At 35.3% G+C, this 24,693-nt stretch overlaps 2 protein-coding genes across 4 annotated transcripts in view; one reads left to right on the top strand and one right to left on the bottom strand.

The window, feature by feature from the left end:
• LOC655011 (uncharacterized protein) overlaps positions 1–19,141 on the top strand; it is a 43,370-nt gene extending 24,229 nt beyond the window's left edge. For all 3 annotated transcript variants that reach the window (XM_064355129.1, XM_961479.5, XM_015983287.2), the window contains 8 exons: positions 10,318–10,483; positions 10,535–10,694; positions 17,896–17,933; positions 17,981–18,142; positions 18,191–18,336; positions 18,383–18,508; positions 18,557–18,694; positions 18,739–19,141. In XM_064355129.1, the coding sequence (XP_064211199.1) occupies positions 10,318–10,483; positions 10,535–10,694; positions 17,896–17,933; positions 17,981–18,142; positions 18,191–18,336; positions 18,383–18,508; positions 18,557–18,694; positions 18,739–19,131 (1,329 nt within the window). In that variant the 3' untranslated portion in view covers positions 19,132–19,141. The remainder of the gene's footprint in view (positions 1–10,317; positions 10,484–10,534; positions 10,695–17,895; positions 17,934–17,980; positions 18,143–18,190; positions 18,337–18,382; positions 18,509–18,556; positions 18,695–18,738) is intronic.
• A 34-nt stretch (positions 19,142–19,175) lies between these two features.
• lost lies at positions 19,176–24,286 on the bottom strand. The gene is made up of 5 exons (XM_961388.5): positions 24,111–24,286; positions 23,514–24,055; positions 23,271–23,461; positions 19,804–20,002; positions 19,176–19,745 (listed from the first exon to the last, which is right to left on the bottom strand). Exons 1-5 carry the CDS (start codon positions 24,169–24,171, stop codon positions 19,353–19,355), a joined length of 1,386 nt encoding a protein of 461 aa, XP_966481.1. The 5' UTR covers positions 24,172–24,286; the 3' UTR covers positions 19,176–19,352.
• Between the last annotated feature and the right edge of the window lie 407 nt (positions 24,287–24,693).

The following is a 24,693-nucleotide window of genomic DNA, read 5'->3' as shown; positions in this document are numbered from 1 at the left end:
GTATAAAAATATATAAAAATAGCTTTTAAACTACTTAACATAAACGTAAAAAGAAAACGTAATCACACTACCAAGTAAGAACGTTAGATCTACGTTTGTGTGCTTACCGGGAAAATGAAAAATACTATACGCCATTTTGGAAATATTTACGATTTTTTGAAAACTCGTTAATTTGCATCTTTAACATCAAAAATCGGCAACTCATCCCGTACTAAAAAGTGTATTTAAATATTTAATTCGTAAATTAAACGCGGTTTCGCCCGGCGCCTCCACCATTTTTGAACACAATTCAACACGTTAAAGACTCTCATCTAAGACAGTGTGCTGTTTTTGTTGTTATTAATTTGTGAAAGAGTTTCTTAATGCCAGTTATATACAAATTACTTAGTCGGTCGTAAATTGTTCTGAATAAATCCTACAATGACTGACTTTAATTTTTTTTGTAATTTGTATGTGTTTTTTCACTTATGTGCTCTACGGTAATAGTATATTATGATACGAGTTTTATAAGACGCATTTTGTCGCACGCAGGAATTTAGAGCACGACGAGCGCAGCGAGGAGTGCCATAATAGAATAAGTGCGACAAAATGTCTTATAAACGAGATTAATTTTTTATACTTTGCACTTTTTGTACCAGAAAAAAAATTAATTTAGAATTTTAGGAAATTTTGTGGCAGTTGACATTTACGCGCAGACAGTGATTTGAAATTAATAATTTGGACCGTCATTAGTTTATTTGTACAAATGTATTCTGAAAGTGTCCAAGACGTTTTGTAATGTATCCCTTAACAAATACGGGCTTTTGTGGCAAATACGTGGAATTTGAAAATTGGCTGAAGGATAATGAGATCTCAAATTACTTGCTTGCACTGGCTATTGAAGTTATGTTTGTACATTACTCGAAAGGTGTTCGAAAAGGCCACATATCAGGGCTGGTACAAAAGCCTCTAAAGGATCGTATTTGGTTAATTTGATTAAATTATGCACTTGAAACAAGTGCCAGTTAACACTGACAGTTCTCTCAGATAATTATCAAAAAAGTAGGTTGTCAACATTGTCCATCTAAATTACCATGGTTTTTAGTGTAGTTATTATAGCATATTATGATACGCAAATCGCGTATACTAAACAAAAACAAACAAAAATAGAAAGTAGAAAAAATAGTACATTACACTCGTTTTATAAGACTTAATTGTGGCACTCCTTCGTGGTGCTCCAAAACCACTCGTGTCACAAATAAAACTCGTATAATAATAATAAACTATTATTTGTGTCAGCATTTGAATATTGTATTGTTTGAATAATTTTCCGTGTTTCTCGTCTCTGTATAAAATGATAAATGCAGGCCTCAGGTATGCAAAATTGAAATCCGCCGCGTTCCATTAAAAGACTTGTAGTTTCTCCTTGAATAGTCGGACGTGCAAGATTTATGCTAGAGCGAGACAAACACGCGTTCTACATAATGTCAGTCCTCAGTCTCTGGTGTCGGGTTGAAGGTTGTGTAAACGAATACATGATGCGGATGTAAATAGGGAAGTAAAAACGAAGAGAAAATTAGAGCATAGCGCCATAAAAGAAATCATTTCAATCACCATGCAAAAAAGCAATTAACTCCTTTGCTTGGCTGAAACACTATGCAGCCAGACAACAATCTAATTTCTTTACCGGAAACAAAGACGCCGAAAAAATCCAAGTTTCCTGCCCGCAGCTTTTTCCATCGCATCCGGCAAATCGAATCGTTTAATCGATGATTGCCTCTAGTCGAGAGTTAATTCACTTTGCAGCCGTGTTTTACACGAATTTGCGCTCCTTCTAGCCAATTAGGCCAAATGTAATTTTTGCATTTCGTATCGGGTGCGGAGTTTAAACAAATCGCGTTTCCTGGCCTTGGAGCTTTTGCGACAACTTCAGATTCTACTTTTAGGCCGCCTTATGACTTGAGGGAATTCACTCGAGGTCTTTCTATGTCTACTATCGAAAGCTCCTTATATTTCACCAAGTGATGAGGAGATTTATCTTACACCAGACATGTTGTTCCTGCCTAAAGTTTCCTTTTTACGACCTCCACGGTATAAAGCCACAGGTGTGTGCCCATATTGCAGCTTCATAACGCGAAATTTGAATTTAGCGAGAATCACATTCTGTCCCGTCAGTATTTTTTTATTCCATAAACTGCAGCTAAATTTTATTGAAGCTATGATTCGGACACTAATTTTTTTTTTAAATTACACTTTATTAACATTTTTGAAGTTTGATCTTTCTTTAAGTATTTTTTTAATTTCTACAAATTTCATGTTTTCTAATTTAAGAATGAACGCAGTACGATTTCTCCCGGTTTTTCTACAATAATTAGTATGGAATTTTCTATTCCGAGTTTTTTTGCATAAAAAATTTGCTAAAACCTGAATGTCGAAATTCTGATTTAAACTATGAAGCTCAAAATTCCCTACGAAGGATAATAACATAAAACTGTTTCCATTGGAATGGACTCCTTGATGTTTAATAAATACCTAGTTTAAAGTCATTTATGCAAAATGATAATCGATAACGAATTTAAAATTAAATCTTGTCACAATAGAGGCGTAATGTTCGAGCGAACAAGTCTTTTTATTGCCATTTCTTATCTCTGGGCAAATTAACTTTAAAACTTGCGTTGAGCGATGTCAAAACTTTGCTAAGATTTTTTTATGAAACGATTACGGATATCTTGTTTTAGCTCAAGTCGAATACTTTCGAAGCTGTTACTTTAGAATTTTGATAAGAAATTCACCCTCCACGAGTGAACAAATGTGGAACACACAGTAATCGATACACAAGGATTTGATCGTTTTATCCGATGATTCAATCAACCGTTTAACTAGATCGGTCGTTTACCCTAACCCAGCCGTTTAACCGAACCGAGCGTTAAGATAATTGGATCAAATATACCTTACTATATCGAAAGTCGGTGGATTGTCCTTTAATTTCGAAGCAGAAGAGTCTGCGAAAGAGCGAATTCGTCATCTCTCACCCACTTTGATTGCTTTTGCCTTATTGATAGGTTTATTAAGTCCGTCGAGGAGATAAATCGAAAAAACTTAATTAGAATTTGGAAGATCAGTCCAACGAACGTCATTTAAAACAAATAAAAATTTCAGCATCGGATATCTGCCACTTCGTATAGATTTTACAGTTAGTCTTGGAGTAATTCAGTGGTTTTATGACGGTTTTCAAGTTTTTAAGTTTTATGTCCATTGACGCCAAACTTTTATCGTTTTCGTATGATTTGGACGTCGTCACACTTCCTTTATGGCGTGCTCAGCGTATTTCAGTGCAGATTAAATCGATGTTGAAGGCATTCATGTAACAAATAATTCTTAAAAGAACTTAAAAAAATTCCTAAGCGCATTTAAATGTAGCTGTTTTAGTAAATCATTTAGCGCTTTAAACAGTTATATCGTCTTAACCAAGCATCGTTTTATCTCGGGAAAACGCTAAAATCCCTCTTTTATCGGGAAAATTCGTTTCGTGCCGGGAAAATTTGTAGCCCTTTTAGCCGGCGAAGATTAATAGGTCCATTTTTTTAATGACGTTCTATTTCTACGAGACGATAGGTTGCAGCAATGTTTTTAAGTGTTTTTCATTTATCGCATGAATCTCACCGGTGAACGAAGTAAATAATTAAATAGAGCGAAAAAAGTCTCTGGTGCTTTTGTCTGCGATCGGGTTCAGTGCGCACCTCATTATTTATATTTTCTCATGAAACTTTTGTGCGATTCATTAAAACAATGCGATTAATAGGAAAGTTGTTGGGAGCAGTCTTGCGTGCCTCAAAAACCTATTTGAAATAATAAACCTGAGTTTAAAAGAGCTCCCAACAATGATTCATTTCTCTCGCTTTGTGGAGAGTTTCGAATGTTTTGCTTATCAGGCAACAAGATTAAATATTTGTCGTTATTTACGCAAAATTATAGCGCTTTCATTACGGTTTTCACGTTTTATAGCCACGTATGACGGAATGGCAGCGTTTTAGCGCGTTCAAAAGCTTGGAGAAGGGTGAGCTTCAATAAATATTAATAAACAGACCTAAAAGGTATTTCATGAATATTTAAATTGACTTCAGTCCCGCGCAAATAAGGCGTCTTTGAGCAATCCCATTTATTTGATTTTTTGTAATAAAACTAACCATTGTTCTTGAAAAATCGCTTTCATTAGCTGGTCTCAGCACACGAACTGTCGATAATGGAAACTAATGACTGGTCCATCAGGAGACCAAGTCGGGATTATTGCAAATTGCATCAAAATATACGGCAAAATTCAATTTTAGCGTCGACTCGACCAAAAGTTTTTATTGGGTTTGTATCGATAGTGGAAATAAAGTCAAGAGTCGCAGTAATTGGGCCAAACTTATTTGGCAAAAGACAAAACAAAGTTTTTAAGCCGATTTCCGGGGAAATATTTGTAGATTTATTCCGAACTTCACGGTTTTATGCTAATTATTCATAAACTTTGTAATAGCTAAACAATGTTGTAACGTAATTAATCCTTCATTTAGAAAATTACTTAATGGTTCCGGGAATGATTGGCTCTGACCCGGCGCATCCACCATTTTTGATGGCGCTTTAACGTGCTTTAGGACAATAAATCGCCAAGTTTATCTGTTTTGGTATTAATTTAGCCAAATATGTATCAGGTAAACAACATTGAAGCTCACTCAGTGAGCAATGCTAATTCAATTTGGGCGAACTTAACTAAATCGAAACAGAATTATGCAGTTAAGTGCTAATAACCCAGTCAAATTACACAAATCTGTGGAAAAAATTCCTAGAGAGTTGGAGTTTTTTTTAAAAGTTTTCTTTACACTTGGGTGGACTTATATCAAAAGTCCCCGAGGTTGGGGGGCGGGCTCGAGGAGGGGGAGGGGGTTAAGCAGTCTTTTTTGTTTTTTTGCCTATACTCTGAAACTGTTACTCCTATCAATTTTTATCATTTTACCAAAATTAAAGCCAATAAAATTTCCTTCAAAATGGTTATAGCATTTTTCTTGTAGGACTAACCGTAAGCGAGTTATGGGGCTGGAAAGAAATAATCATTTAAACAATGTGGTTTAAAAGAAAATGTCTTGTGATTTGAAAAACTGACAATAAACTGAATTAATTGTAGAGGAGAAAGGAGGAGACATAAAAGTCACTAAAGTTTTCAGAGTCGTCTTTAGGTGCTGCATTTTCGTCGTCGTCTCAAACATTGAAAACTGAATTACAGTCTTGTTCAGTAAAATATTAATAATCAGATGATTTAATATAGATGTTTTGAATAAATCTTATAATAAACTGTATGCATTGAGTCCAACAGTGCATTCTTTCATATCTTCTGGACCATCTTCAGATGCTGAATTGTAATCTTCACCTGGAGAGTCCAAGGGAAGAAAGTATTTTTCTCCCATATTTCCCACTCTTAGCTTAGGTGGGAGACGCTTTACACACACTATTTCCATATAAATACTTATGATTTACTAATGTTTAGTTATACAGTATCATGTAGACACCAAACTTCAAAAGCTAGTAGCTCGCTTACGGTTAGTCCTACAACAATAAGGCTAGGACCATTTTGTAGGAAATTTTATCAACTTTAATTTTGGTAAAAAGATAAAAATTGATAGAAGCGACCGTTTCCGAGATATAAGCAAAAAAACAAAGACAGCTTTAACCCCTCCCCTTTCCTCGAGCTCGCCCCCTACCTTCAGGGACTTTTAATATATGTCTAACAAAATGTAAAGGAAGCTTTAAAAAAGTCTCTTTAGGAATTTTTTCCTCCGATTTTTGTCTAATTTGACTGGGCTATAAGGCTTGGTTAATGTTGTCTTTGCCTGTTACAGGGAGGCACCTGAGCCCCCATTTAGGGAAAAATCGATGTGACAATTATCGTTCTTTATTGCTGAAATCTTTGCGGCTAAGACGGACCCATGTCGCGACATAATCCCGAATAATCCCGTTTTATCGAGTCGATTTGCGGTTGAAAAGTTTCCTTGAGGAGAACCTCTTTATAATCACTATTCCTGTTTCATTTCGAGCACATCGTATTTATCCAGCAAAGTAAATGTCTGGATTCGGGATTTTACATCTCGGGGGATCGATGCAGGAGAATTGAATTATCAAATCGTCGAGTTTTATTGTACTAATAAAGATTTGCGAAATTTACAGTTTAGAGAATTGTGTTCGAATGAATGATCAAAGAATGTTACAAGATGGAAAAATATTCCGCTTTATCCTCTTTCGTGTTCCCACAACCGATTTACCTATTCTTTCAGGCAAGTAATTCTATTATCGAATACGAAGTGCGTTTGAATAAATAAAGTAATTCGGGGGAATTATTGTCCCGGCGCATCCACCATTTTCTGATTGCTTTCAGGTGAATTTATGTTCCTTGTTTGCGGATGTAAATTCGCCTTAAAACCTTCATACATAAAATCATAAATTTGCCCAAATGTCCGATCGGAATTCTCTTTACGATGGACGTGTCTTCCGTTAATAAAACGTCTGAATTATGCATTGCTGATCCTTTTTAGCGAATTTACGGTTAGTATTTTACGAGCGTTGAGAATCTATCGCGAGTTCTATTTCTGTATCAGCCTAATAAAATTTTAATCCGTTCTTTTCCTTTGTAAATAATGACTTTGAGTTGAATGAAAGCTATGCAAAACAACCGTTCCACGAACAATGGCAACATTACACTTTTATACGAGTATCTTGAAAGCTACTTAACGATCGCCGGAAATTTTATTATTTAATCAGGCGAAAATTAAATATATCGGTAATGAATTTTAAAGTGTTGCTAAATTGTTAATTGCCAGTTAGTGGACTTTAGACGTGAAACTTTGGTAATACGGGAAAGTTTCAAAACTTGATTATTACTTCTACAAGCTTTGTTAATGTATCAAGTTTCGAACTTAAAAGACAAGGCGTGAAAAATTTAGATTTTGGTTGCTTTTGTCCCATTATGCTTTTAGAGTTTCAATCAAATTATTCTTGCTCACTATCAATTTGCCGAATTTTTTATTTATCGCATGGGAAAACGTGGTATTTTAAAAAATAAAACACAAAATAGATGCGGCATCGATGCGCCCCTCCGGCGTAATGTAATTCGAAATGCAGCTGAACAAGGGAACCTAATTTACCCGGTCTGCATATTTTTTCGCAAATCCCACGAGACGAAATTTCCCTCGAAGAAAAGTCCGTTTATATTTGTTCAGACGATTCAGTTTATTAAGGGAGATTGTATCGGCGGTTTGGTGCATCCCTTTGAGATGGCATCGCGGACGGTAATTTTCAGGGTTCTCTCTGACGCGTTTTTCAAACTTAATCGTTGCCGAATTTGCGACAGAATGGGGAAAATGTTTTAACTTAAAAGCCGAAACGGATCGAGAACAACCGCGAGCGACACGGAGAAGGTGAATCCATTAAGAGAAAGGGATGTCGGGGGTGGATTTCAGCTTTAAGGAGTTTTCGCTTGATGAACGATACACTTCTGAAAAATGTGTCTGGCGTGAGAAAAGCACGGACGCACTATTGTGCCCGGAATTTTTCACAATAAAACTATTTTAAGGAGAATGGGGTTGTTTGGCGAGTAAACTGACCTTGCTGAAGAATACGGGATTAGGACAAAGTTGTTTGGAATGCAAAGGATGACGCTGAAGTCGTGCTAATTCAATTTGGGACTAATTGCGAAACCAATTTCTCTCCCGTCTTCACTAGTTTTCTTCCATATTGTTAATTTTGACAGGCTATTGTAATAACATTTGCAACGAAAACACTTCTTTGTTCGTGAAAAAAGACAGAAAACAGACGTGAAAGCTGTATCCAAATGCCGTGGACATCAAATATCAAAGGAAAATCCAGTTCTCTATTAATTAAACAATTATTTTCTTTTGTGATTACAATTTTCAGTTCTAGTTGAGTTTTGCCATCAATATTTCAAGAGAGGTTTTTATTACAAAAGCAACTTCTTTTCTCTCTTGAATAATAACAATTGTTTCCGAAAACCAGACTGAATAAAACAAACCGCAACCAAAGAATATTTTTGCATAAATTGAACCCACTTTTATTAACACAAATTTTGTCGAACAAAATAGCTATGCCCAATAACACTATTTGCATCGGTTTACAGCCATTTTATTTTAACGGACGGGACACTTTGCACAAATTTTTATAATTTATTTTCAATTTTTATAAATGAAGTAGAAGTGAATTTATCTTTTTAACAACTTAGGAACAGTCAACCTATTGAAGCCACATTTGTAAAATTTGAAATACGAGCAGGAAAAAGAAATACAAACTGATGACGGACGGGACACAAAAAAGACTTCACATTTTTATCGTTGAACAATCGTTATTATAATTATTTTTGAAGTAAAAGGTGGAACTTGTTGAAACCACGAAATCGAAGAATGTGTAACGACTTTTGATTAATGTACTTTTTGTTTACACATGACGTACGAGACAAAAAAATCTTGTGTATGAAAATAACTAACAAATTTGTTCAGAGAGGTTTTAATATTAAAGACTTTAACAATATTAATATCAGTGGAAATTAAAAATTCTTGGTCTTATTTAATGACGTAAGAAATAAGAGCAACATTTATACAGGGTGATCCAGGGGTGCGTTATAAAAAAGACCAATTTTTTAAAAATCTCTGCGAAGTCCCCTATCAATATTTTTTGATAAATTTGCACAGAAAAACTGGAAATATTCTGTAGTTTTAGCAATAGTCACTTGAAACACGCAGGTAATATGCCAAAACGCAAAAAGTTGAATAACGCATTGTTTTTAATGAAACACCATGTATTTCTTTACACGTATCGATAGCATTTTTTATAAGCTTTCTGACAATAGGCGGTTTGTATAGCAAATTAGAAATATTTTTCTTTTTTTATATTTATTATATTATTAATCCTTGATTCATTTATGTATCGAGTAATAATTAAAATACAAATATAATTAGTCACATTAGTACATATCAAAAAATAAATTTTCATTTGTCTTATCAGATTCTAAGATAACAAATTTTCTTGTAATAAAACATTTTTTTTTTAAACTTGAAAAATGTTTTTAAATTTTCTATGCAAACCCTATACCATTAGAAAGCTTATTCTAAATGCTATCGATTCGTGTAAAAAATACAGAGTGTTCCATTTGAAAAAAAATTAGTTATTCAACGATTTGGTACAGCCTGTACATTATCTGCGTGTTACAAATAAAAGTCGACTATTTGCTAAAACTGCAAGGTATTCTGAGTTTTTCTGTGGCAATTTTGTCGGAAAATATTCATTGGCGACTTCGTAGTGATTTTTCAAGAATTGCTTTTTTTATAACGAAAAGTTGAATAATTCCGAAACAATAAGAGATAGTAATTTATACAAAGTTACATTATTTATTAGAATCTAATTATGCACAAATATATAGACTGTTCCATTTAAAAAATATAACTTTGGATCACCACCCTGTTTACAACACCCTGTGTATAATGAAAATATTTTTAGTTTATATACTTTAAGTCGGTCTATCGTATAATGAAAACAGCATGGTAATATTTTAAATAGCAAAAAAGTTATAGACCGATTACACACCCTTAGGTCACCCTGTATGTTTGCAATAACGGACGGGACAGCAAAAAGAAAGAAAGAAATTTTACATGCTAAAATCATTAAAAAATTTCGGAGTCAGGTTGCACAATAGGATTATCGCGTTTTCATTAGAAAATAATAAATAGTGTAATTTGTTTTTTTCCTGGACGATTACATGATCCAGAAAGTTTCCTGTCGCCCAAAGCTGTTTAAAACTACACGATAAACAATTTCAACGTATGTTTTGTCTGACTAGCGACTTCCTTCCGCTTATCGTAAAAATTTAACAAGGCGGAAATAATAGCAATACATTCCTGGAAGCAAATGCAGTACAGTATTAAGAAGATAAATCTTCATGTGTGCACATTTCAGCTGAAATTCTCTTTTCGTACAAGACACGTTGATTTATGTTCAGCTTTCAGGTAAATATTTATTCGAGTCGTCCGTTTTTGGCAGAAACTTTAACGGTTCCGCAATTTTTTGCATTTATTACATTAATCCAACTTTTCGAGCGGTCCATATATTCCAGATGTGACGCAAACGGTTTAAAAGCTCGCATACATAACAAACGATAAGCCTCATAATCCGGTTTGGCGCCATCTACCACTCGCTGGATATTAGCTCCATAATTGACTTGTATAATTCACAATTTTTGCTCGCATTAACTAATGAAATGCTCGATTTTCCCGGCGCATGCACCATTTTTTCTGTTTTCAGGTGTGCATCGTGCAGAAGAAGGACTCGAAACAGATGTTTGCGATGAAGTACATGAATAAGCATCAGTGTATGGAGCGGGACGCCCTCAAGAACGTACTCAGAGAGGTGGAAATTCTGACGAGATTAGAACATCCCTTTCTTGTCAATATTTGGTTTTCATTTCAAGGTTCGTATAAGCAATCGAGACGGGTCAGCCGATAACGAGTTTTTCAAAAAGATGAAGAAGATCTCTTCATGGTGACCGATCTGCTGCTGGGGGGCGACCTCAGGTACCATATCCAGCAAGAAGTGAACTTCTCGGAGGATGCCGTCAAACTGATGGTGTGCGAGCTGGCCCTGGCCCTGGATTATCTCCAAACAAAGCAGATAATACACAGGTGGGTTGGAAAACTTTTTTTCTACTTCGGTTTCGTATTTGCGACACTGAATGTCAATTTTCGAAATTTTGTTTCATATACGTCCGTTGGAATGTGTAAAAAATAAAATTGGGATAGAAATCAGTGGTGTTACACTTCAAATTTGGCGAAAAGTCAAATAAATTTGTCAAAACATGTTTCCATTTTTCGCCAACTAACTGCGTTTAAAAATGGTTTAGACTGGCAGTCGTCGTCATTTCACTTTTACGTCTTTTTTACGTCTAAACTCTTCATCATAAACATTTTTTCCTTAACTTTAAGAAATGGTAATCATCGATGAAAGAGAGAGAAATTGAACCTTTCCTGACAAGTTTTACGTTTATTATTATCAAGCATTTGGAAAAATGGATTGTCTAAATAATGTTATGTACAAAATCTATGAGATTTTGGAAATTTGTCTATGCATTTACAAAATACGTAGGTACTTGAACCCAAAATTGGGTCTAACTTTTAGTAAAGTTGAACCTGTCGCTGCTTGGCCGCCTTTAGCATTTACGTGAACTTTAGATTCTGTTTGAAATTATAAAGTTATTGGAATTCACGATTTTGTATCGTATTTCACACTAGAAGACCTTCAATATAATTTTTTGGGAAATTTAAAAAGACGACGGGAAATATGAAGGGTTCTTGATGACCAATTTTTGGGACGAGATGTTTAACTAAAAATTGTGACTGAAAGAAAAGCATTTTTAGCATTGAAGTATGTTTTAAGTTATGTATTTAATATTAAAATAAATATCGAAAAATTTCAGAAATGTGAACATTAATATTTGTAGGTATTCAATTATTTTCTTTTTTTAAATAGTAATACCAATTTTTTTTCGTTTCCTACGTCTCTGGACGTACAATTATGTCATTTTATGCATTTGACAAAAATTGTAACCTTGAAACTATTTTCGACATAAACCTCTGACATAAGTTACTAACAAAAATTTTAATAAAAAAGAATAGAAATATGGTAGCGCTCAGCTCCATTTGCGTGTGCGTCATCTGACATTTCTGTCACTACGTTTACATAGCAGGGGCATAGCGGTGACAAACTATCAAATATTTTTTGAGGTTACGAAGTGTTTAAATTATGAGTTGTTACAAAAAATACAGATTCACAAAACAAGAACTAATAAACGCGGAATCAAAAACCTAACGAAACGCAAATCACAAAACACAATAAACGAACAGAAAATACTTGCGATTAACACCGATAACACTTTCGACAACCATGCGACGACGTCTATAGTTTACTGTCAATGTCAGTTTGACAAATTCGTGACACTTGACGGTGTTGTCGAAGTGCACATGTAAATTAATGTTCAAGGATACCACCCTTAGATAGCCCTTAGCTGTTAAAATTTGCATTGTTTTTGATAATTTTTTATAGCTTTGTGTTGGTAATAAAAAAATGAAATTGACGCACACGCAAATCGAGCTGACCGCCACTATATATACCTTATCCATATAATACAAAATTGGCTCGGTTTGATCTTCAATGTCCCAATTCTCCCAATAAAGGAACTCTAATGTTGACAACCTAGTTTTTTGACAATTATCTGAAAAAACTGTCAGTGTCAATCGGCACCTGTTTCAAGTGCATAATTTAATCAAATTAATCAAATACGAGCCTTTAGAGGCTTTTGTACCAGCCCTGATATGTGGCCTTTTCGAACACCTTTCGAGTAATGTACAAACATAACTTCAAAAGCCAGTGCAAGTAAATAATTTGAGATCTCATTATCCTTCGACCAATTTTCAAATTGCACGTATTTGCCACAAAAGCCCGCATTTGTTAAGGGATACATTGCAAAACGTCTTGGGCACTTTCAGAAGACATTTGTCATAAACTAATGACGGTCCAAATTAATAATTTCATTTCACTGTCTGCGTGTAAATGTTGGCAACTGCCACAAAATTTCCTAAAATTCGAAATAAATTTTGTGCGAAGTAGAAAAAATACTGTATGTTATCTCGTTTATAAGGCATTTTGTCGCACTTACTCTATAACATACTATTAGCGTAGAGCACATAAGTGAAAAACAACATACAAATTACAAAAAAATTTAAAGTCAGTCATTGTAGGATTAATTCAGAATAATTTACTACCGACTAAGTAAATTTGTATATAACTGGCATTAAGAAACTCTTTCACAAATTAATAACAACAAAAACAGCACACTGTCTTAGATGAGGAGAGTCTTTGACGTGTTGAATTGTGTTCAAAAATGGTGGAGGCGCCGGGCGAAACCGCGTTTAATTTACGAAGTAAATATTTAAATACACTTTTTAGTACGGGATGAGTTGCCGATTTTTGACGTTAAAGATGCAAATTAACGAGTTTTCAAAAAATCGTAAATATTTCCAAAATAGCGTATAGTATTTTTCATTTTGCCGGTAAACACACAAACGTAGATCTAACGTTCTTACTTGGTAGTGTGATTACGTTTTCTTTTTACGTTCATGTTAAGTAGTTTAAAAGCTATTTTTATATATTTTTATACCAATACTTAATGTTTAAAGTAGTTTCAACTTAAAGTTGTATTTACGTAAAAAGCGTATAAAACTTTAGTGTTATTAACAATTGTATTTATTAACGTTTGTTTTAAATGTATAATTAACGTTTCAAAAAAGCTGATACATTGCAAAACGTCTTGGACACTTTCAGAATACGAATAAACTAATGGCGGTCCAAATTATGAATTTCATTTCACTGTTTGCGCGTAAATGTCAACTGCCACAAGATTTCCTAAAATTCGAAATTAATTTTTTTGGGTACAAAAAGTGCGAAGTAGAAAAAATACTGTATGATATCTCGTTTATAAGACATTTTGTCGCACTTATTCTATTATGGCACTCCTCGCTGCGCTCGTCGTGCTCTAAATTCGTACGTGCGACAAAATGCGTTTTATAAAACTCGTATCATAATATACTATTACCGTAGAGCACATAAGTGAAAAACAACATACAAATTACAAAAAACATTAAAGTCAGTCATTGTAGGATTTATTCAGAATAATTTACGACCGACTAAGTAATTTGAATATAACTGGCATTAAGAAACTCTTTCACAAATTAATAACAACAAAAACAGCACACTGTCTTAGATGAGAGTCTTTAACGTGTTGAATTGTGTTCAAAAATGGTGGAGGCGCCGGGCGAAACCGCGTTTAATTTACGAATTAAATATTTAAATACACTTTTTAGTACGGGATGAGTTGCCGATTTTTGACGTTAAAGATGCAAATTAACGTGTTTTCAAAAAATCGTAAATATTTCCAAAAATATAGTATTTTTCATTTTGCCGGTAAACACACAAACGTAGATCTAACATTCTTACTTGGTAGTGTGATTACGTTTTCTTTTTACGTTTATGTTAAGTAGTTTAAAAGCTATTTTTATATATTTTTTATAACAATTCTTAATGTTTAAAGTAGTTTCAATTTAAAGTTGTATTGACGTAAAAAGCGTATAAAACTTTAATGTTATAAATAATTGTATTTACTAACGTTTGTTTTAAACGTATAATTAACGTTTCAAAAAAGCTGATACATTGCAAAACGTCTTGGACACTTTCAGAATACGAATAAACTAATGACGGTCCAAATTATTAATTTCATTTCACTGTCTGTGCGTAAATGCTGTCAACTGCCACAAAATTCCAAAATTTCGAAATTAATTTTTTTGATACAAAAAGTGCGAAGTAGAAAAAATACTGTATGATATCTCGTTTATAAGGCATTTTGTCGCACTTACTCTAAATTCGCGCGTGCGACAAAATGCGTCGTATAAAACTCGTATCATAATATACTATTATTGTACTTTTGAAAAAATACTAAGCAGAATGCTGGCCAGGGTTTCTGCAGGTTTCATTGCGAGTGCGATCGATCAACGTCGATAAACAAATCGCGGGCAAATATTTTGCGAATTCGAAGGATTAACGAGCTTAATGACGGAAAAAGTGAGCGGTTTAAAGTTCGCCGGAACAAATCTGTCGCCGAGGTCGGGGCCTGTATCGGAGCCGAGCGACGGCGAGTAATGAACTTTGTGTAAACTTTCCAGTGGTGTATTAAGTTAGTGATGATATTTATCCCAGAGGTAATGTTTTGAAACGTGAACGGGTTTTTTACGATGTGTGGCGTACGTGTTTTGCGAAATGCGTACTGAATAAATTCTGGATTACGTCGACGAACAACTCATTATTTACAACAAGGGAAACTGAAAATTATGTTTTCTTTTCTAATTACGATGGAAATGAACGTTTACGTTTGACTTGGTTTTGTCCTGGGGTTTGTAATTTCGCGTAAAGGATGGATGCAGTGTTACAGGATATGAAATTTTTTCTAGCCAAGCAAAATTAAAATTTGCATAAATGTTACATTTGTAGAGAAAATGGAACGAAATGAGCAAGTGTATAAAAAACGGGATCAAAAAGGAAATTATTATTTCGGTGTAAAATGGAATTGATTTATCCGGTTTCATTGGCTGAACGTAGAATTCTCGCGACGCAGTTTTTACTTCAAGTTGAAGCACAATTTGTTTATTAATTAGGGTGGAACTGTTTTTTGCTTGGCAATTAACTGGTCATGAACATTTCAGTACACATATTTACATTTCATTAAATAGACGTTTATTGATTCTTGATGTATGACTAATGTAAGAGTAAAATTGCTCCACTCTTTGTTAATTATTCGACACTCCACTCATTGTTATTTCGGATAAAAAAAGGAGAAGTAAGAGTTGTCTATCGAAAATTCCGGAACTGCTGCCTAGTGATAATGAATCTCACGTAATTAAAGAGCTTTCACCTTTTCGTATCAGATAAACAAATTTTTGCTTAGTTTTTGGGTGCAAAACCTGCACAAGGAAAACACGCAAATGACTAAAATCTAATTCCTGTCGAGTTACAGAAATACTTTAAAATTTAATCCCGAAAATAATTAACTATTACAGCACGAGAAATCTGTTTGTTTTAGCTTCTAGCTGCATGCACGCTGAATTCCTTAAGGGTATTTGATCAATATACTGACGTAAACAGAATAAACAATAGGAACATGTACAATAATTACGTATGTACACAATAATTACGAATCATTAATTAATTATTATTAGTATTATTACTTGTAGTTTTTTGAATAATTCAAGACCCGGTATGTTAATTCTACGGATATCTAAAACTAAGGATACGAAACGACGTGCAAATAAAACGTCCCCGTCCTCGATAGTTCCGTTAATGTCGCCAGAGGCGCAGTTGTTCCATTACCGTCTAAGTTTTCAGAGCAATAATTTATAAAAATCGTTGTAATTTAATAAAGGTTAGCACAAGGCGAATGCAAAAAATACAGCCTGATAGAGCATTAAATTCTCAATAATAGGAGATAAAAATGGTACAAATATCATATCTTAAACTGTACTAAAAAAAATTCAAAGTTTTACCAACTTGCACTCTGCCCCATATTTTCCAAAACGCTGCGAATACGGTTACAGATACAAGAAAAATGTTCAAAAAAAAGTTGTAGAGAATTAAATTTCCTACAAAAAAGTCCGCGAGACCATATCCCTATCTTCAATAATTTAGGCCCCAAAGACGCTCAAGCGTTGGATTTCCTTCGTTGTGCCGCTGGTCAAATATTGGAAAATGAATTTATACCTAAACCGTGGAAGATAGAGATGTCGTGTCGCGGACTATTTTGTAGAAAATTCAATTCTTTAGAACCTCGTTCCTTTCACTTTTTCGTATCTTCAACCGTATTCGCTGCGTTTGCAAAAATATAAGGTGGAACGCAAATTTTTTGGGCACCGTCGCCTATTTATTAAAACGCTGCGAATACGGTTGAAGATGCAAAAAAGTGTAAGGAACGACGTTGTAGAGAATTAAATTTGCTAGAAAAAAGTCCGCGACACCATATTCTTTTTTAAAGAGAATTTAATTCTCTACAACTTTCTTCTAGCCATTTTTCTCGTATCTTTAAGCGTATTCGCAGCGTTTTGAAAAATACGGGAAAAAGCGCAAATTTTAAATTAAATGTTTTTTTCTCATGTTTCTTTTGAAAATTTTAGTTCTCAGTTTATCTCAGGCTGTTGAGAATGCAAAGCTCAACATTTCTGCATTTTTTCCAAAGTAATTAGTGAACTGGTTGAATTTCAATTAATTTAAAACGATTTGACACCGAGACAATATAACGTTCGAAGCGCCCTCATTTTACTCTGCCGTATTATTTTTTTGGGTTCAGAAAATCCTGCGATTTTGTGCCTCATTTCGTCTCCTAACTTATAGTCCTTCGTAGTTGATTCGAATTTGTAATTCAATGAAATTATTATAAAATTTCTCGGATCTGCCATATTTCTGACGATGAATTGCCTGGGAAACCTCTTCATTAAAAGCACGGCACAATACTTTTGCGGTTTGTAAACAGTAAAAAAGCATTGTAAAGACCTCGTTACAGCATCAATACGGCATTGTTGCTTTTTAAATCGCATCTCAATTATTTTCGGCATTTAACTCGACGTCTGCTTGGAAATATCGATCGTTTGATTAAAAATTCCAAGAAGGTCTGTGCCAAAATCTGAGACTTCGGCTTCGGGACAATAATCCAAATAAAGTAGAAGCGGCCACCGGAGGCGCACATTTAATAATTTAGAAAGGAAGGAAAGTTGGCAAAAAATCCCAACACAATTCACAGCTCTTATAACTTTGTCGAAGTCAACACGACTAATCCTTTTTTTCTGCGATAATTAAAAAAGTCGAGTGGGGAACGAAATGTTAGTACGAACTTGAACACTTTTACAGGGAATATGAATTTAAAGGTTAAACGCAACTTAAAGACGATCTTACGGAAAAAATTCGTCATAGTTTGCTGCTTTTTGTGCGTTTTTTGCAAAAATTTCGCCTCAGCTTCCACTCATTTTTGGAAAGCTTTCACTTGACATGTCCTGTATTAACCTGGATTTTCCGGCGAGGTCCCGGAATATTTTACGTAGGGTACAGGTCGAAACTTAGCCATTAGGCTTATCACTTTAGCCCGAAATCTCCGGGACGCACTTTAATTAACAATTCCGGAATTTCCAGTCACATCAGTGCTATCTCCGTAACTTAATGTTTTTGGACAATTTTTGTGAAAACTACGTTCACTCAATTTGCGGCTATTTATGAATTTGATTTTTCCCTTTCTAGGGATATCAAGCCGGACAACATTCTGTTGGACGAAGAAGGTGCGTTCATGGTAATAGTAGCAAGCAAAATTTATTTAAATTTTTAGGACATTTCCACATCACGGACTTTAACATAGCCACAGTTTTGGAAGACACTCATTTGGCGACGTCTATGTCGGGGACTAAGCCGTACATAGCCCCGGAAATCTTCGACTGTGCCGTGGATTTATGCGTGGGATATTCTTATCCCGTGGACTGGTGGTCGCTGGGTAGGCACTTGGCGGCTATTTGCGAAATGTAATACCGGCGCGTTTCAGGCGTGGTGGCTTATGAGATGTTGAGGGGCCTGAGACCGTTTGATATTCACTCCAATACCGGCATACAAGAAGTGCGAATCTTATTCCAGATCGGATTAGATTACCCGCCGAGTTGGAGCGAAGGGATCGTTGATTTAATTTCAAGGGTAAATAATATTTTTGCCCGGATTAGAAGTTTTCGTTTGTTTTTAGTTGCTGTGTATAAGTCCGGGCTTGCGGATATCCAACATACAAGAACTCAAACAAGTTAAGTGCCTAAAGAAGTTCGACATGGAGAGAGTGTTTCAGCGGCAATACAAGCCCTACTTTACGCCCCCTGTTAGTTATTTCTGCCCACAGTGGAAGCACATTAATTATGAGTTTCAGAAAGACCATCTGAATTGTGACCCGACCTTCGAGCTCGAGGAAATGATCATTGAGACAAAACCCCTGCACAAGAAAAAGAAGCGATTGGCGAAACAGCGATCGATTAGAGAGATTCAAGGGCCGATGAGCATAGATCTGGTAAAATTTGATTTTTTGGGGGCAAAGTTACGAATTTTTTGCAGGATGCCGACTCTCCGCTGGAGCTTCCGGGGACTATAATCCCCGATTTCAAGGTTTATAACAGGTATCAAGAGTTGGAAAAAAGGGAGCGTGAAAGAAAGGAACAGGCGTGGGAGAGGGAACTCGAGCTGGCAATGCGATCCTCTGATCCTCTCAAGGAGGAAACGGAGCCCAAGGAAAAAATCCACAAATGCACAGGCTGTCCCAAATTAGAAACAATGATCAATTCCAACTGCAAACTCAACTACGACGACCGTGGAAGTAACATGAGTCAATTATCGTTACCCGACACGAAACATGACGACACTCCCGTTAGCGACATACAAAACAAACTGCAAAATATAGACTTCATCGACAGGACACCATCACCGGTAGAAAGAACCGAGGGCACTTAACTTTTTATAACCAGGACAAATGTATATTTTTTAATAAAAGCCAGTTTTGAAAAAAACTTTATTCTCTTTCAGTCCAACAAAATACACAAACGTTATAAAAATTAGTCTTTTCTTCTAGATTACAAATCCAGGAACTAAAACTTGTACTCAAGGCAAACCTAAAACTCAAAAATAACTACTAAGGCAAGTACTGGAAGCCAGATGGAAGATTTGTTTTCTCCTCAAACAGCTGTAACATCAGTCGTTTCAATTCTCGTAATTGGTTCCATAACTTTGACGCTCAAATTATTCGAAGATTCCGGGTTGAGTTTCAAAGTTTGGAGTATTTCGATAACGTTATCGACGGCGAACGGTTTTTCTTCAACAATTTTGTCCGCCTCCTTCTTCACCTGCTTGGCATAATGCAAGTAGCAGAAGCCTTTGTACCCGCGCCATGTGATGTTGTTCGGCTTGATGCCGTGATCAATTAGGGCGTCTTTCAGGTGGCGCACGCGGACGTTTTTGTCGATGTTGCTCACGACGAGCGAGAAGTCGACCTGCAGGCGGCGGGGGTTGCGCCGGAAGGGCCGGGGCTTCTTCTTCATAGGGGGTGTAACGTTGTTTTCCTTGTTCCCCTGAAGGAAATTCAGTCACGTTAACACTTTGTCGACTCAGCGATTAAATAAAGCCTACCGGGTCCTCGTTTTCGTTTGTGATTCTCGCAGACCTGGTTCTCCGGAAAAACCGCCTCTTTCGCGGCTTTTCGCCAGAATCTGTCAGCTCGTTTTGCTCGGCAAGGTTCGACTTTGGTCGCGGTTTTGGGTACTTTCGAGGTTTATCCTCGCTTTCCACGTCGGTGTCTTCTTCCTTCAGAGTCGTGTCTCGACCCTCGCTTAAATCATTTTGTGAAAACGTGGCGCAACAAAAGACTTACTGTTATGTGAACAGAGGGGTTGGAAACGGGTTTGCATAGCAAACGCAACGTCAAAACAAGACCACAATTAGTGTGGATTTAAAAGCGCCATTACGACTAGTTTCCCCTTTAAACTTGTATGTAACGTAAAACGTGACGGCAGACGAAAGAGCATTTTCACTTACCCATATCAATATTAATAACGTTACTTTGGTCTCATGTGACATACAAAGCTTTTTCGCATAATTAATAAATTAAAAGTTCGTGAATTATTAAAATTATCCTCTTTATACGTAATTTTTCAAACAAATTGTGAATTTTTAACCCTGTTGCTAACGGTTTTAACGTTTTTCACCCTTTCAATTTATATTGAAATTTTGTCGCTTTTTTTGGCTATTTCGCAGTTACAATGAGGGGATACTTACACCACCTTGAGATTTTATATAAAAAAATGCAATGAGACCACAAACTTCGAGCCCTAACAACTAAATGTTTGGACGAAATCTCGTTTTATTTTTAATTATCAAATTGGTTCTATTACAACAACACTTAATCCATAACTTGCATGGATTATCTAAATCCTACTAAGTGTTTTTTGTAATTTTTTGTCTGATTTTCGATCAGTTATCAGAAAAAATAAACAAATATTGCAATTTATCCACCTGACTAATAAATTTAACACCAAAATAGTCTCTGACAGCCAAGTTTTTGGTTTTAACATCACTTGACTTACAATTTGAAGGAATGCCAAGACATTTACGTTTAAAATTATTGAAAAATAGCAAAGGGTGGCAATTCCTACAAAATAATAATTCTTCTGGAGTACTCTAGAGTTGTCAAAAAATTAAAAATAGACAATTCTTCAGAGATACAGATTATTCAAGTAGATGGATGCGAGTTTCGATAGTTATTAGAGGAAAAAGATCACAAGTTGTGACACAAAGGCTGTTACAACACTTAGTAAAAATTTGTAAAATTTGCCGCATAGGCACTTGAAGAGAAATCACTGCTCTATGGATTGCAGAAACATTCCAATTGTTCTTGAGAATATTGTCGTAGATCGATAAAAAACAGCTTTTGTTTTTTATAAGCTGTTTTTTATAAGGTAGACAAATAAATAATAAAATGTTACTTTCCAAAATTATGATTTAAACTAGACAAAAAAACATTAATCATTGCTGCTCAAAGAAAGCAGACAACTCTAACAAGAGATTTTTCATTAAACATGTTTTAAAAGTACGGTTAAATTTGCCAAGAAACATCTCTTCAAAGGGTCTGGGGAATTTGAGTAAACATCACCAAATATGTTTTTAAAGACTTATTACCACTATTTGAAAAACAATATCATGAAGATATTTTTATTTTTCAAAAAAATTTTGCTTCTTCAGCAAAATCTTTGAAATAATAATTTAGTAATTCTTACTATGTTATGTTTTGGCCAGCAAATCTCCCTGATTTAAATACCATTGTGTCTTTTTGGTACAAAATAAAAAGTTATCTTAGAAATTTTCCTTAGTAGTTATTGAGAGATTTAAAAAACAAAATAAACACATTTGGACAAGGACCCGGACCGAACCGAAAACTGGACCGGAACCCAAATTTTGTTGGGAACAGGAACCGTTAGGGTAGAACCTTTATTTTATTTGGACCATACTTTCAATTAAGAGAAGTAAAATTTTGCAACATTATTTTGATTACAGCCATGTATGCAACTACAATTGTGATATTATTCATTTCTTTACATAATTATCATAAGAATATAAAATTTATACACCAGTACCTCAGACCATTTTTAGGGAATACAATAATAATTAGAACAAATTTAGACTAAAGAATTAAAGTTAAACATATTTATAAACCAAATTAGAATTGGAAACCAGTCGAGAACCTGTTTTAATTTATTTTACTGTCGGAAAGGCATCAAAAATTTTTCATGCTCATCTAGAACCGAAACCGTAACGAAATCCAAAATTTTTTACTCATCTGGAAACGGAACGCAAAATGTTTACTAATTTTCAACCAGAACCGTAACGGAACCCAAAATTTTTACTCATCTGGAACCGGAAACGTAACGGAACCCTTATTACGGTTCCTGTATTTGGAACAATAAAACGACAGAATTCTGTGTCAGATAATAATTTAATAATTCTTGTATTAATAATTTCCCGGATTATCTTACATAAGATAAAATCAAAATAGTTTCACTTTTTTGAATAGTTTTTCCGTAATTGGGAAAATAAATAAAAAAATTCTAAATATTTGGTCCCAAAAGTTTAAAATTTCGAAAAAAAAACCAGTTCTATTGTAAAGATTTTAATCTGCTCTTTACTATGGAACAAACCGTTTTGCTCTAAGAGTTACAGTTTCGCCGTAATTGTTTCTTGCTTTTTCGATTATGTCAATTTTGTAATTTATTAATTCTTACAGTGTTGTTTTGGCCAGCAAGTATCGCTGATTTAAATATCATTGTGTCTTTTTGGCACAAAATAAAAAGTTATCTTAGAAATTTTCCTTAGTGGTCATTGAAAGATTTAAAAAATAAAATAAACATATTTGGAACAATAAAACGCCATAATTCTGTGACAAATTTGTTAAAAATATGCTAGCGAACATTTGAGCCGTCATTAAAGCCAAAGGAGATGTCAGATATTATTCCAGTTTTTGGTTTAACTTTGTGTTACATATCAAGTGCTTTAGAGTAGTTTTTAAATAGGTTGTAAGTTACAAAAAACCTATCTTTCTACAAAATACTTGTTTTTTTTAAATAAATATTCACTAGCTTGACGTGCATTTTAAGTTGTTACGACTCGTAGAAGAACCCAGGTTCTGGCGACCAAAATCAGAGAGAAATCTGTTTTTTTTTTTTTAGTTAAACTGAATAAATTTAAGCGAAAAAATTCTTATAAATCGAAGCGATCTAACCCAAAACGCCCCAGACTTTAATCCATTGAACATTTTTTTGTAGACTGAACAAGAAATTGGGAATAAAAATACTCAGAGTCAAAAAAAAACGTTATTTCAAGCACGAAAAAATACACCCACTCTTGTGTAAAAACAAGACTGGACAGTGTAATGTTCAAAGTAAATAAACACCTAATTTGCCAAAAAAATAATAATTAGTGGGTAATAAATAATAATTATCTGAAGGCATAAAACTACAGCCTTCAAACATAGAAAAAACACAAAAAACTACAATCACATTCCGATAACTGCAAGACATATCCTCGTGATAATTTTTTGTACTAACCTTTGATGAATTTCCTTAATTTTCTGTAAAACGGGCATGAGACTGAGCCTCCTTTGTGACAAGATATCCCAATAAATTCCCTCGGGTCTTGTCAGTTTCTTTTCAACTTTGATAATTTGAGTGGGAGTCAGGATATAATCAAGAGGCACGTCATACTTTTTAAAAATGTCACTTGGCAAACAATCAAACACCTGAAATATTGACTCAAAAAATGACAAATCCCCTCAAATAACCGTGACGGACTTGTGAATCATGCACTGTCGTAACAATCGTGGTGTTGTCATCAACAGCCTTCATCTCCTTCAGGATCGCGTACTCCAGGTCGGCGTACCCGCGCCCCTTGCCGATCCTGCGGCCGTCCCTGGACACCGCCACGCTCCCCAGGACCAGCAGGTCAATGTGGAGGCCGTCCCCGAAGTCCACCGCCTTGCCCAGGGTCTCGATGCCCCAGCGCGTAACGGTCTGTTTGACGTTTTTCGGCTTGTCGGCCTCGCAGAACGCGATTTTCTTCAGCAGCCCCTCCTGCAGCCGGGGCACGGGCACGTAGAGGGTCTTATCGCTCTCGATGACGAGGCTCCGGGCCGCCTCCAGCGGCTTGTCCGGGTTGACCTCGACCGATTTCGCGTTTTTGAACTCTTCGAGCTGCAGGAGCTGGGCAGCCGCCTTGTCAGCCCCCTTGAAGTTGGGGATGCGCCCGAACGCGGGCCGCGGAAAGTTCACCAACTTGTTCTTCTCTAAATAATCCCAAACTTTTTTCCGAAAAGATTGCTTTGAATTGTCCTCGACTGCGGAAAATGCGCGTTTTTCCTGGTGCGAAATCGGGCGGAAAATCACACTTACCGCATGCCTCCGGCCCCGGTTGGGGCTTCTCGCCCTCGCAGACGCTCCCCTCGGCACTCATTACGCACTTTTCATTCAGAAATCCTAGAAAAAAACGCACGAGCAAAGCAAGAACTACACACTCGGAAGTGTTTATCTTTTTCTTGGTTACCGACACATTTTGACGTTTCGGCAAGGACACAAGCCCGCTTCACACCAAACAAAGCGCACTTCAGACTGATTATTAAATTATTATAAATTATAAATGGTTTTTTTTTTCATCTAATTCTGGATCGAACTCCTTGTTCCAATGCTTACTGTAGTTTCTTAATATTGTAATTAATAATTAAACTTTTTTTTGGTATGAATGGGTAAAGTTGTTTTATTTTTTTTAAACAACAGGAACATGAAACAACCGAGCCATTTGGACAAAGCGGGTTATAATTATAAAGTTGATGAACATCTATTTTTGAACAAAGAGAGTTTTTAAAATTATCATACATTTATTTTTTATTTTGGCAAATGAATTTTGCGATAATTTTTTTGTTGTTATTTTTATATATAAAGCTTTTCTGTGCTATTTGGATGGAATTGTTACTTACAC

This window comes from Tribolium castaneum, chromosome 2, assembly GCF_031307605.1.
Source record: "Tribolium castaneum strain GA2 chromosome 2, icTriCast1.1, whole genome shotgun sequence".
Lineage (NCBI taxonomy): Eukaryota > Metazoa > Arthropoda > Insecta > Coleoptera > Tenebrionidae > Tribolium > Tribolium castaneum.
The sequence above is the reverse complement of the archived record's forward strand: the minus strand, read 5'-3'. Positions and strand labels throughout refer to the sequence as shown.

Excerpts from the sequence above, each read along its gene's own strand:
- lost (XM_961388.5), bottom strand. The coding sequence starts at position 24,171 with ATGAGTGCCGAGGGGAGCGTCTGCGAGGGCGAGAAGCCCCAACCGGGG. Across the intron at positions 24,056-24,110 it reads ACCGGGGCCGGAGGCATGCG|TCGAGGACAATTCAAAGCAA; the intron begins GTAAGTGTGATT and ends CATTTTCCGCAG. Across the intron at positions 19,746-19,803 it reads CAAACGAAAACGAGGACCCG|GGGAACAAGGAAAACAACGT; the intron begins GTAGGCTTTATT and ends AATTTCCTTCAG.